Source organism: Ipomoea nil, unplaced genomic scaffold (genome assembly GCF_001879475.1).
Source record: "Ipomoea nil cultivar Tokyo-kokei standard unplaced genomic scaffold, Asagao_1.1 scaffold0480, whole genome shotgun sequence".
Classification (NCBI taxonomy): Eukaryota; Viridiplantae; Streptophyta; class Magnoliopsida; order Solanales; family Convolvulaceae; genus Ipomoea; species Ipomoea nil.
In genome coordinates, this window is record NW_017616908.1 from 3,278,309 (window position 1) to 3,292,636 (window position 14,328).

At 37.3% G+C, this 14,328-nt stretch overlaps 1 protein-coding gene across 1 annotated transcript; it reads right to left on the reverse strand.

Annotated features, from left to right (window-relative positions):
* Positions 1-1,751: 1,751 nt before the first annotated feature.
* LOC109173401 lies at positions 1,752-10,969 on the reverse strand. The gene is made up of 3 exons (XM_019322629.1): positions 10,713-10,969; positions 2,745-3,327; positions 1,752-2,441 (listed from the first exon to the last, which is right to left on the reverse strand). The coding sequence occupies exons 1-3, from the start codon at positions 10,967-10,969 to the stop codon at positions 1,752-1,754; spliced, it is 1,530 nt and encodes a 509-aa protein (XP_019178174.1).
* Between the last annotated feature and the right edge of the window lie 3,359 nt (positions 10,970-14,328).

Sequence of the window (14,328 nt, forward strand, 5' to 3'; positions counted from 1 at the left end):
TCCTATTATTCATAATTATCTCAGTCATGTGGTTGTAATTTGCTTGTTAATGGCTATTTAAGGTCATTACATGCATAATGAATTAATGGCTCTTTAAGGTCATTACATGCATAATGAAAGATAGAGTTGAGTATTTTTGAGATAGGAAACTGAGTGTTTTCTAGAACTCGAGAGAGTTCAACCATGATCAAGTCATGGTGATCCTAACTTATCAAGTGTGAAACCTCACTTGTGGCGTCGTCTCAAATCCTATGTATCACCTTATAACCCGGTGTGACCCCACTTATCAAAACCCAAAAATTAGCCATTTTCCCAACCTAAATTAAACCTTTTAATCAGATTTCACCTAGCCTAATAAATTGTTCTAAAATATTATTTTAGTCAGATTGTGAAGAGAAGATAGGGCCAACCAAGATCACATCATTTGGTATCAGAACACGGTTATCTCTTCGCCGAAGACTCATGAAACATTCAACAGTGCCTGTAACGTGGATTCGAGGACGAATCCCTCTAAAGAGGGAGAGAATGTTGTGGGCACGAGAATCAATAATTGAAAGTTAGAATATTTTAGAATTAGTTTTATTAATTAATTTGGATGATTATCTTAAAATTGTTTTAGATTTAGTTTGTTAGAATTATATTATAATTTATGTTTATCCTAGTTTGATGGTTAGGATTAGATTATCTTATTATTAATAATTATCTCAGTCATGTGGTTGTAATTTGCTTGTTAATGGCTATTTAAGGTCATTACATGCATAATGAATTAATGGCTATTTAAGGTCATTACATGCATAATGAAAGATAGAGTTGAGTATTTTTGAGATAGGAAACTGAGTGTTTTCTAGAACTCGAGAGAGTTCAACCATGATCAAGTCATGGTGATCCTGACTTATCAAGTGTGAAACCTCACTTGTGACGTCATCTCAAATCCTACGTATCACCTTATTATAACCCGGTGTGACCGAGGACTTATCAAAACCCAAAAATTAGCCATTTTCCCAACCTAAATTAAACCTTTTAATCAGATTTCACCTAGCCTAATAAATTGTTCTAAAATATTATTTTAGTCAGATTGTGAAGAGAAGATAGGGCCAACCAGGATCGCATCATTTGGTATCAGAACACGGTTGTCTCTTCGCGAAGACTCATGAAACATTCAACAGTGCCTGTAACGTGGATTCGAGGACAAATCCCTCTAAAGAGGGAGGGAATGTTGTGGGCACGAGAATCAATAATTGAAAGTTAGAATATTTTAGAATTAGTTTTATTAATTAATTAGGATGATTATCTTAAAATTGTTTTAGATTTAGTTTGTTAGAATTATATTATAATTTATGTTTATCTTAGTTTGTTGGTTATGATTAGATTATCCTATTATTAATAATTATCTCAGTCATGTGGTTGTAATTTGCTTGTTAATGGCTATTTAAGGTCATTACATGCATAATGAATTAATGGCTATTTAAGGTCATTACATGCATAATGAAAGATAGAGTTGAGTATTTTTGAGATAGGAAACTGAGTGTTTTCTAGAACTCGAGAGAGTTCAACCATGATCAAGTCATGGTGATCCTGACTTATCAAGTGTGAAACCTCACTTGTGGCGTCGTCTCAAATCCTACGTATCACCTTATAACCCGGTGTGGCCGAGGACTTATCAAAACCCAAAAATGTTCCCTTTTCCCAACCTAAATTAAACCTTTTAATCAGATTTCACCTAGCCTAATAAATTGTTCTAAAATATTATTTTAGTCAGAGTGTGAAGAGAAGATTGGGCCAACCAGGATCGCATCACCACCTTTGGTTTTTCCTGGGATGTCAAGTAATATGCCAATAATACTTTCGCACACATTTTTCTCAATGTGCATGACATCAAGAACATACCAAACATGCAAATGCTTCCAATACTCAAGCTCAAAGAAAATTGATTTCTTTTTCCAACATGATTCACTATTTTTTCTTTTAGCATTTAGCTTGCCACTATTTTTTTCCCAACAACAATTGATCCCCTCAACTGTTTTGAGAACATCATAGCCACTCAATGGTTTTGGTGCTAAGTCGAATTCTTTCTTACCATCAAATGCCTTCTTTTGTCTTCGATAAGGATGCGTTTTACATAAAAATCTTCTATGTCTTGTGAATGTCATTTTCTTACTATGCTTCAACCTCTTGGCATATGTATTCTCACCACAGATAGGACATGCATGATATCCTTTGACAGTGCAACTTGATAAGTTCCCATATGTTGGGAAATCATTGATCGTCCATAGTAAAACAGCTTTAAGGATGAATCTTTCTTGTCGGTATGCATAGTATGCTTCTATACCTTCTTCCCACAAGGCTTTCAAATCGTCAATCAAAGGTGCCAAATAAACGTCAATGTCATTCCCGGGTTGTTTAGGACCAGAAATCAACAAAGTGAGCATCATGAATTTTCGCTTCATACACATCCAAGGAGGAAGATTGTATGTAATCATGATAACTGGCCAACAACTATATGTAGAATTCATTACACTATGGGGATTTATCCCGTCTGTAGATAAAGCCAATCAAAGATTTCTTGGCTCATCAGCAAACTCTGGCCACATATGATCTACTGTTCTCCAACAAGGTGCATCAGCTGGATGACGCAAGTAACCATCACAAACTTTATTATCAATAGGCTAAGTTAACTCCTTAGATATATCCTTGTTCCGAAAAATTCTTTGAAATCTTAGTATAGGTGGAAAGTACCATAATACCTTTGCAGGAACTCCTATGGATATCTTAGAATTCTTGCCTATCTTCCACCTTGAAGTTCCACAAGTAGGGCAATTAGTACAATTTGCATTCTCCTTCCAATATAAGATACAGTCATTGGGACACACATGTATTTTCTCATAGTCCATTCCCAATGCAACCAAGCTTCTCTTTGCCTCATATAAAGAAGAAGGCAATACGTTGTCAGTTGGAAGCATTTTTGCAAACAAATCTAGAAGGTCCGTAAAACTTGCGTCGCTCCAACTGTATTTTACCTTCAAGTTATATAACTTCACTACCGCTGATAGTTTTGTAAACGTAGTACATCCAGCGTATAGCGGTTTCTCTGCATCTTCAAGTAATTTACTAAATTTGTTGGGATCCTTAACGTATTCATCATAAGCATCATTTACCATATCTATAGGGTTTTCATCAACAAGCTTATGTTCCTCTCCCTTAAGATGATCAGTATCATCTATTGAGTTGTTTAATGTAGCCTTCTCCCCGTGCCATATCCATGACACATACGTTCCATCCACTCCATTACGGTACAAGTGTGCCCTTATTGTATCAAGAGGTTGCTTCCTTAGGTTGCCACATATTGCACATGGGAATGATATTGAATTAGGATCAACGATATTTTTTTTTAGCAAATTGTAAAAAAGATTCTACTCCAACCTCATATTCATAACATAATCTATCTTTTGATATCATTCTTTGTCCATTGCTTATTTATACACCAATGCTACAAAACAGTCAAGTAACAAGAAAAAAAAAATCATATCGCTTAAAAATATTCAAGTAACAAGACAAATAATTGTTGGAAAAAAATAGCATAAAATGGCATTTTAAGTAGCTATTTTGTGGTACAATTACCAGTGGGGACCACTTCCGATTTGGATCGGGTCAAAGTGGATTCGGATTCTTCGTAGTGAGACGAAGAGATTGGTATATTGTATGCTCAAAATGGATAATGGGTGAATAAGATATTGATACTCAAATTAGACCCATTTGAGTTGCAAAAGTGAAGGGAAATGTGAAGCTTTTGTCTCACATTGGTTTTGGAAGTGCATGTGCCCCACTATTTATACAAGAACTCTTTTTAAGCTTCTTGAATTGTATAGCATAGAGGCTCTCTCTTGCGCGCAGGAGGGGGAGTGTGCAAATTAAATCCCAAAATGAGACCGAAAAGGCATGATTCAAGCCTAAGTTCGTGTGCGCCGGCACCTGCGGGCAGGAATGTTGTTCGGAAATTGGCAGTTATTTTTCCAACGAGCTATTGATTTGGTCTACCGCAGTACATACGGCTCGGTGCGTTGCAGTATGTACCGCCCTGGTCTACCGGTAGATTTCCACTGCGGTTCACGTCTATCGGTCTACACAACGTGGTGTGTTCTACTGCGGTTCACGTCGACTCGGTTTACCGGTACGGTTCACAGCGCGGTGCGTTGTGGTATGTACTGCCCTGGTCTACCAGTACGTTTCGCGCTGTGGTTCACGTCTAACAGTCTACACAACGAGGTGCGTTCTGCTGCGGTTCACGTCCAATGATTCCGGAACGGTACAGTACGTGACTATACAGTACAGTTCAACTGACTGTTGGAAGGATTAATTCAACTGTTACGGAATTAATTCTAGATTAATTCCAATTTTTAAATTTTGAATTAAATCCCAGTTAGTGGCTGTTGTTTCAGGTGGCAACAAAAGATGTTGTTCTACCTGGCAACTCTCGGCTTGGCAAGGTTCTTGACCGAGAAGGTTCCGGAGTTGAAGGAACAAGATGCCCAATCCGTGATGTCGGTTGGCTATTGGAAGGATTCGGACTTCCTTTGCTGAAATGACATCCTAAACAGATTATGTGATGCGTTATACGATGTATATCGCAAGATTAGCACAGCGAAAGCGCTATGGGAAGCCTTGGATCATAAATACCGAAGCGAGGATGCCGGCACAAAGAAATTTGTAGTTGGCCGATTTCTTGATTTCAAAATGGTTGATTCCAATACCGTGCTAAGTCAGGTAGAAGTTTTGCAACTAATCTTCGATGAGATCGATGACGAGGGTATGGTGCTGAGTGAAGCCTTCCAAGTGGGATCTGTAATCCACTTATTGCCTCCAGGGTGGAACGACTTCAAGAACTACCTTAAGCATAAGCGAAAGGAGATGAACCTAGAGGACCTGATCCAGCGACTCAGAATTGAGGAGGGGAACAAGAAGAATGACGGGTGATGTACTGTCATTGATGGCGCTAAGGCCGATGTTGTGGAGCACGGTAAAAGCTCCAAGAAGAACAAGAAGGACAAGCAAAAGCTAGGTCCGAATGGAGACATTACCAAGAAAAAGTTTCATGGTAAATGCTTTAATTGTGGCAAGTCTGGCCACAAGTTATCTGAATGCAAGGCTCCAAGGAAGAAGAACAAGAGTTCTGAAGCCAACGTTGTTGGAGAAAGCAATCAGAAGGAGGTCGAGATTAGCCTTTCGGCTATGGTGACCGAGGTGAACCTCGTAGACTCTAACCCACGAGAGTGGTTTATCGATACTGGTGAAACCAGGCATCTAGGTTGCAACCAAGAGATGTTCAACACCTTTGAGGCCGTTGAACAACGTGTTGTATGTTCCAGAGCTGAGGAAGAATCTTGTGTCTGGCTCGCTACTGAAAAAGCATGGGTTCCGCATGGTGTCTGAGTCAGACAAGGTTGTTTTGTCTAAGTTAGGAATGTTTGTAGGCAAAGGTTATGTAACTGATGGGCTTTTTAAGCTCAATGTAATGCCTATTGTCGTGAATAAAAGCAAAGTTAATTCTGTTTACTTGCTTGAGTCTTCCAGTCTGTGGCATGGTAGACTAGGTCATGTTAATTTTAATTCTATATGTAGATTAATTAACATGCACCATATTCCTAATTTCCAAATTAACACAAATAACAAATGTGAAATTTGTGTTGAGGCAAAACTAACCAAAGTACCTTTCGAATCGGTTGAAAGGGAAACTGAACCACTAGAATTAATCCATGGTGATTTGTGCGATTTTAGATCGATACAAACGAGAGGTGGTAATAAATATTTTATTACATTTATCAACGATAGCACACGTTATTGCTCTGTGTATTTGCTAAAGAGCAAAGACGAAGCCTTGGAAAAATTCATTCTTTATAAGAATGAAGTTGAAAACCAACTTAATCGTAAGATTAAGAAGGTTAGAAGCGATAGAGGTGGTGAGTACGAAGAACCTATTGGTGACTTTTGTGCAAGTATAGGTATCATACACGAGCGTACGGAACCTTACCCACCTCAATCGAACGGTGTTGTCAAACGAAAGAATCGTACATTCAAAGATATGATGAATGTGATGCTTATAAGTTCGGGCCTACCTCAAAGTATGTGATGTGAGCCTAATTGTGCACATTTATAGTATTGATTTATCTATATTTGTTAGGCTTAGGGTCATGATTTTGGTGATTTAATTGCATAATCCTTTATTTTATTATTTTGTCATGGTTCACACGTGTTTTGAATGTTTTGCGGTGTTTGTTAGTGTTTTGGAACCATTGTAGATCAATTGCAAAAGCAAGGGAAGTTCTAGGACAAGTTTGGAGCCAAAATAAAGTTAATATGAGGCTAAGGAGGTGGCTTAAATACTTCAAAAGGGAGCCAAAGAATGGTGCTTTCAATGGATTTGATCACAAGAATCAAACAAAGGAAAAGTGGAGCAAAAGAGCAAAGAGTTGTAATTCCCGCTGAATTCGGCGACAGCTTAGTATTTTGATCATATCTCATGCTAGGAATGTCCGATTGAGATGATTCTTACGCCATTAGAAATAAGACTCGAAGGGCTACAATCTGGTATGCAGCGCCAAATTCGACGCATCGAGATCCAGACTCGACGCGTCGAAAATTTTCAGTGAAGTTTCATCCATAAAAGTTCTCGCACAGATTGGCGACAGTTCGACTTTTGGACTATATCTCATCCTAGGAATGTCTGATTGAGGTGATTCTTGCGCCATTGGAAAGAAGACTCGAAGGGCTACAACTCTTATCAAGACATCAAAGTCCAAATCAGACGGGAAAATAGTCAAAATAAGCTTGAAAGTCGAACCTATGTCCTGGGCGAGAATTTAAGTTGTGGAAACTTCCTATTTTATCCCTATTGGGCTCCCACTATTAAAAGTTCATCTTCCCTCAACCCTAGGGGGATTCCTACTCTCTCCGGGTTTGGTTCCAACTATAAAATCCCACCTTCCTCAACCCTAATATTCATTCAGAGATTTTTGGAGACAAGAAGAAGAGAAATCAAGAGCCACAAGTTATCTTGGGAAGCAAGAAGAAGACTAGGGAGATTTGAGAGAATCGTCTGGTTCATTCTTGTACTCTTTCAATAATTTGTATTTATTATTATCTTCTATGTATAATTTAGCCATGCTTGGCTAAATTCCATTAGAGATTCTTGGGTAAAAGTGTTTATGAACCTATGTGCCTGAGCTCTCAAATTCTTTAATATATTATTATTTGGGTTTAATACTTGTGTTGCAATTGTGATTTTATTGTTTGATGCTTGTAATTAGTGGTCATAGTTTCTTGCTTCGTTTGCTTTCTTTGTGTCACAACGAGAGTTGGGGGGCACACATAATTGCACATAATTGTTGCACCTTGAGAAAGGGTAATTTATTTAGGCAGTTTAATTCTCGATTATTGCACATCGAGAGATGGTAGTAGTTAAGAATTTATGATGCTTGATCTTGTTTTATTGGGTGTTTAAGCCACGAGAGTGGAAATTCACCAGTGTTAGTGACTACGAGAGTAGCTCTATACCACCTTGCATTCTCACACCCGTATGAACCCAGATTTAATATTACATTAGGCTAGGCACTAGGGGATTAAACACATGAATCCCAGGGATCTCAGTCTCTCTCTATTGTTTTCATTACCCTGAATCATTGTTTTATTTTATTTATTTATTTTATGCAACCATCCCAGCCAATCGTTAGGATTAGCTTCAAAGAATAATTTAGTAACTAGTGCTTAATACAACCACTTCCATGTGGATTGATTACCCGATACTCTGGGTATTATTTGTTTGCAAATATACTACAATCAGTACGTGGGGTGAGGCAATTCTGACAAGTAATTACCTTTTAAATAAGGTACCCCGCAAGAAGCTCGATAAGACTCCTTATGAGCTGTGGAATGGTAAGAAACCTTCCTACTAGTACCTGAAAGTGTAGAGGTGTCTTGCCAAAGTGTTGGTGCCAACACCTAAGAAACTAAAGATAGGTCCTAAGATGGTGGACTGTATCAGTAGTGCTTATCGGTTCTTAGTACACGAGTCCCACAATCCGGGCATACATAAGAACACAATAATAGAATCAAGGAATGCATCTTTCTTCGAAAATGTATTTCCTTGTAGGTCCAGCGAGGGACAGAGTACGTCAAAACGAACATTTGACGAAACTATGGATAATTTGGATAGTGGGGAATCTGAGAAAGAACCCGAGCTCCAGCCAAGGCGCAGTAAGCGGGCGAGAGTTGAAAAATCATTTGGTCCTGATTTTCTAACTTACTTGTTGGAGTACGATTAGGGTACTCTAACTTGTCTATTAGAAAATGAACCTGATGTTCTATCTTGTTTGATAGAAAACGAGCCTTGAACATACGTAGAAGCCGTGACTTCTACGGAAGGACCAATGTGGAAAGAGGCTATTAAAACTGAAGTGGATTCTATTCTACAAAATCACACTTGGGAACTTGTTGATCTTCCTCCAGGTAGTAAACCCTTAGGATCCAAGTGGGTCTTTAAAAGAAAGATGAAACCAGACGGTTCCATTGAGAAGTATAAAGCTAGGCTTGTAATCAAGGGTTACAGGCAACGCGAGTGTAACACCCCGTGTTACGGCCTCCGAATCCGGACTAATCATGGAATTAATTCCGTTAACATATAATTAAAAAGGATTTAATTGGACTAGAATTCCCATTAATTAACTAGTGTGGTCACAATAGATCATGGACCCTTATCCTTAATCAAGTCTTTAATTCTGTTAGAAATAGGGAAAGTAGGCATTTACTATTTAGATTCTATTAGGACTCCTGAATCTATATATAGGGAATTAGAAAGCATCCAGAAACCCTATCACAATTAATTCTACCACGCAAGACATTCCCCGAGGAAACCTAGCAAAGGAATTCCCCACCGCCGAACCTAGGAAGATTAATTAGAGGAGAATGTTAGAGAAGAACCTTAGTAGCCAAGGATATTGATTAGGGCTAAGAGGTAACCCATGTCTTACAAAACCTATTTTCCTTTATATATCTTGATTATTGGCTCATTTGATAATTGTATGTGTGATTCTGTGATTGAGTCGTGATAGAGCTTTGACTAGGGTTTATGTTGTGTTTAATTGATAATATTGATGATCCTGATGTTGTGATTGATTATATGTGTAATCTTGTATTTGATTATGTCTAGAGCTTGTCCCTAGGGTTTATATCGTGAATCTCATTGTTGTGATGTTCTTGGTATTCTTGGGAGGGTTTATGCATGATCGGGTGTTAAGTCTAGCCTATGACTTGTCTTTAGGGCTTTGCATATAGATTTCTTGATATTCTTGAGGTTCCAGATGCTCCTGAACCGTTATGTGGTTGATGTCAAGTCTTGGCATGTTTAGGAATCATGTTAGAACGTAATTGGAATGATTCTTGGTTTGATCTTCGTTAATTAAATCCGTGATGTTGTTGTTACGTGTTAGAATGTGTTTGGACATGGTTTTGGGTTCCACGAACGAACCAACCTTGAACCGGACAATTACCTTCGTACCAATAGGGAGTAGGTGGGGGGATGAACACCCACCACCTACCCGCGGTGAACTGCCCGTGATTCCAGCGGGCAGACGCCTGCCCGCCGGGCACTCGCTGGAATAAGGACGCCCACCGAAAAAAGCTCACCTTCCAAACCCACTTCAAGAACACACCAAAAGATCATAAAGATCCTATCTTTAAGAAAAGACACCTTAGAAAATACTAAAAGCACAAGATGAACTTAGATCTTACCCTCCTAGATGCCCAAATGTATGAAAGGTTGAATCTTGGAGGCAACTCTTGAAGTTTTGGCAAGGCTTCAACTTGGCTTGGAAGAAAAGCTATCTACCTTTTTAGAGAGAAGGTGGAGCTAGAATTTAGAAAGTGTAAGGAAAGAAATGAGGGTGGTCTACTAGGTTAGCTTACAATACTAACACCAAGTGAAAGGTCAAGAATACCTCTTACTAACATAAGGAAGTGTAAGGAAACAAGGGAACCCCTTTTAAAGCTCAAGGTACAACTTTGACTTTGGGGTTGACTAGTCAATTACTAGTCCCCGACTATTGAATTTTCAGGATTTTAAAGAATTAGATTACAAATTGAAATAGGGTTAATTAATTAATCAATCCCTTAATCGAATTTGGATTTCGGGGTGTCACACCACGCATTGGAAGGCAATAGTGAAGGTTATGAGATACTTGAGGTATACTCGAGACCTTGGACTGCACTATGGGAGATATCCTCCTTTAGAATGGCTTGTTGTTTGTGGTGCTTTACCCTTATCAATCTGCATCATTGGCTCGTGTAGCTGGGTTGGACCTTTAACGAACATAGATTTTAAACCTCCACTATTAGAAGGATCCGTGGGTTTGGTCAACAGAATATGTGAAGGAGAGCTTGGGTCATAGCCAAGTCCGACTCTTTCCCCTGGTGGTCTTTGATCATTCACCATTTGATCTATTATTTAAGATGAATTAGTAAACAATGCGATGACCGCACACAGATTTTGCTCCCTTATCTCCCTTGATGTACACTACTCTTTAAGGACACGAACTTGTTTTTCGAACTGGTCAATGGTGATTGCTAGCTCAATAGTCTTGAGTTTAACGTTTCTAAGCTCTTCACATTTGACCATGAGTCGAGAGTTCTCTTCCTTTATTTTAGACTATGTGTTTTTCACAAACTTGAAGTCCCCCATCAGTTTCATATCCGTATCAACGCAAGTTTCCTCACTTTCTGAACAAGATTCAACTTGGGTAGATGAAGAGGATTGAAAAACTACCTCGTCATCTTTCGCCATCAGACATAAGTTGTCGTCACTTTCTTCCTGGATGAATAGACATAGAAGTCCTTTTTCGTCTTCAGAATTATCGCTTTCTGAGCTTGAGCTTGACGTACTCAGTTCTGGTTCAACCACTTCATTGGTTTCATTGACAACCATTTCTTTACGTCTTCTATCATTTCTTGACTTATTGGTTTCGTGTTTCACATTCCTTCTGCTTGATTCGCCGAGGTCTTTTCTATCGTTGGGAGAACTTGTGCTAGGTTTTTGGTCCTAATGTTTGCGGACCATTGGATGAGGATAGTTTGCCTTGAAATGTCCCGCCTTTCTACAATTATAACACAGCACTTGAGCCTCCTCTGGTTCTTGTTTCTTTACGTGAGATGATCTCTCGGTGTACTTTCAGTTCGAGGAATTTGGCGATGCATGGAACTCTTGGAAGTTGTTCTTTCTCATAAACCTTTTAAATTTTCTCACAAACAAAGCAAATAGTTCATCAGTTAAAAATTCAGAAGGGTTAGAATATTCCTTGTTTCTGGCTCATCAGTACTTTTGGGTTCGTGTTCAAACTTGTATGCTCTTAAGTCACTCAAAATTTTTGTAGTCTGAACAGTCTTCAAATCTCGATGGTCTCTCATAGTTGTTACCTTCATTTCCCATGATTTTGGAAGTCCACGAAGGATCTTTAGGTTGATCGCTTTTCGGGTTGGCTCCTTCCCTAGATCTGAAATTTCACCCAGTAGTTTCATAAACCGAAACTCCATCTTACTTATTTCATTTGGATTCATCTTTAAGTCTCCAAATCGCTTCATGGCCATAATGAGCTTATTTTTCTTTTCCTGTTCATCGCCTTCACCCAGATTCATGAGCGTATCCCAAATTTCCTTGGCAGTCGTGCATTTCCTTACTCTCGGAAACAACGATTCATCCAGAGACTTAAACAAAATGTCTCATGCAATGTTGTCAAGATTTGCTCGCGTTTTCTCTTCTGAGTTGAGTTGAGCTTTTGGTTTCAGGATCATCTGATCAGCATCAGCACCCTAAGCTGCTGCATGTGGGTTGACCAACATAACAACGACATAGTTATGGTACCTCCTCCGCCTCTATCAACTTCTACAGAGTTGAGTGTTGGAAATGATTAATGGTATCTCCAACTTGAAATCTTGTCTTGATGATGCTTGATCTTCGTATAAACAGTGCAAGATTTATTGATGTTGTGAAGACTTTGAAAGCTAGATGATCTTTAAAAGAGTCTTAACAAACACACTGGTTTTGATAATAGCTTGTAGCTTGAGAGAGTTTAAAAGCTTTTTGATAGCAATAGAGTGATGAAAACTAGCACCTTCTTTAAGTGATGAACCGAGGTATTTATAGGTGTGAGAAATCCATCCGTTGGAAGGAGATGAAATTTCAAAACCTATTAACCAATGTGTATTGTCCGCTGGGTAGGGAGACTTAAATGCGGCTGTACTGTGTAACCGTTGGCTTCAAAAAGCAACCAACCTTTTTGTCCTGTAGTGCAGACAAAAGGTACCAATCATTAAATGCTTCTTGAAATTTGAAATATCATTCCTAGGACATCATTTGTGTAGGATGATTTTCCTAGCTTTGAGACACCCGCTCCTAGTTGGAGTCGCGAAAAATTGTACCATTTTGTTTCCACAACACCTTCACTATAAAGGTGACACGTAAAGTGGTGCTTCTATTCTCAATTTTGTACTAGTGGTAAGTCTTTATTGTATCTTGTATATATATCATTTTACAATGAAAAATGATGAATAAGAGATTATTCTACTTTTCTCCCTTATCTCTCTAGTTTAGATATTCTATCAACAAAATTAAGGCAATTGATCATAATATAATGAAATTCAAACTTAAAAAATCAGATTACCAATAACATGAAATGATACCCGTTTTTAATTAGGGAATGAAATTTTGAATAAAAGGTGTAATCAAATTTCATAGTTATATTTTAACAAGTTATCAATCAAACAGTAACTATGATTTTGATTATCATTCTTGGTGTGTAAACACATATATGAACCAAAGACACCCTAAGATATTTTGGTTATATTATGCTCCTTATTACGGAGTATTAAATTTCATTTAAAATGGATATTTTTGGGTTCTTTAAGCAGAAAAGAAAAGGAATATAATTGTACTGCAAGCAGAATATTCTTGTACTTCAATTCTATTATTATTATTATTATTATTATTATTATTATTATTATTATTAAATAAAACATATAATATGAATATTTGATGTTAGGTACAAGGGTCTGCATACAATGTCACTTTCATAATTTACCATTTTATTAGCTTAATATAATTTCGAACGATCTTGATGAAGATATTTTTTTGGATGACGAGGAAAATCCAAGTGTACACTATAGGATGTGTTTGGTTGATGGGTTTTGTCCATAAGAATGGGTATGAAAGTGATTGTTATTGTTTGGTTAATAGGTTTTTAGATATTACTATGGGTTTCGAATACCCCATCAATTGAAAAACTCATACCCAAATAGAATAAGGACTTCATTCCCTTATTCATTCTCAAGCACTACTATTAGTAACAATTCTCATTCCACCCTATTACCAAACATGTTAAATATTTTCATCAAAACCCATTATCATTACGAAGTATTTGATACTCATTCCGATTCCGATTCTCATGTGCGAACCAAACACACTCTACATTAGAAAGATCTCGTGCAACAGGCTCGATCAAGAATCAAACTCATAACCTTCAAGTATAAGAATCATGTTACATACACTTGGTCACTCCTTTCATAACTTTTTATAACAAATTATTAACTCATAATATATTCTTATGTTAGTAATGTTTAAATTTCATTACCATTATTTTAAATTACTTTTGCAATATTGATACCAATGTTTTACTCCTCTCTCTCTCTCTCTCTCTCTCTCTCTCTATATATATATATATATATATATATATATATATAAATCGCTATAGCTATTATATACAAATATGTCAAACTAATATTAATATGATTTAACATATTGGAGAATAAATAAAATGAACTGCATATTCAACTATTTACAGAACGTTTGGTTCACTGTAATTTAGTTGTAGTTGAATTGCAATTCAGTGGATGTCTCAATTACATTGTTTGGTTGGATGGAATTGCAATTCAATGAATTTGAGAAAGGAAAAACATATGAAATGACATTACTATCCTTGGTTGTTATTACTATTATTATTACACAAGAGTATTTTAGTCTTTATACTACTTATTTCCTTCTTAGTTCCAATAATTCTATTTCTCCCTACCAAACAACGTAATTTGAATTCCTACTTTATTACAACCTTATTCTTTTCCTACTGAATTACAATTATTTTCCCCCCTAATTCCTTCCTTCCAACCAAACACCCCGTAAAATTTAATAACATATATTAAGCAACCCTTTTTTTTTGTGTATAACATATATTGTGCCAAGTAATAAAAACATTATAACTTAGAGAACCTAACTCTAAAAGTTAGATTTATCATGAT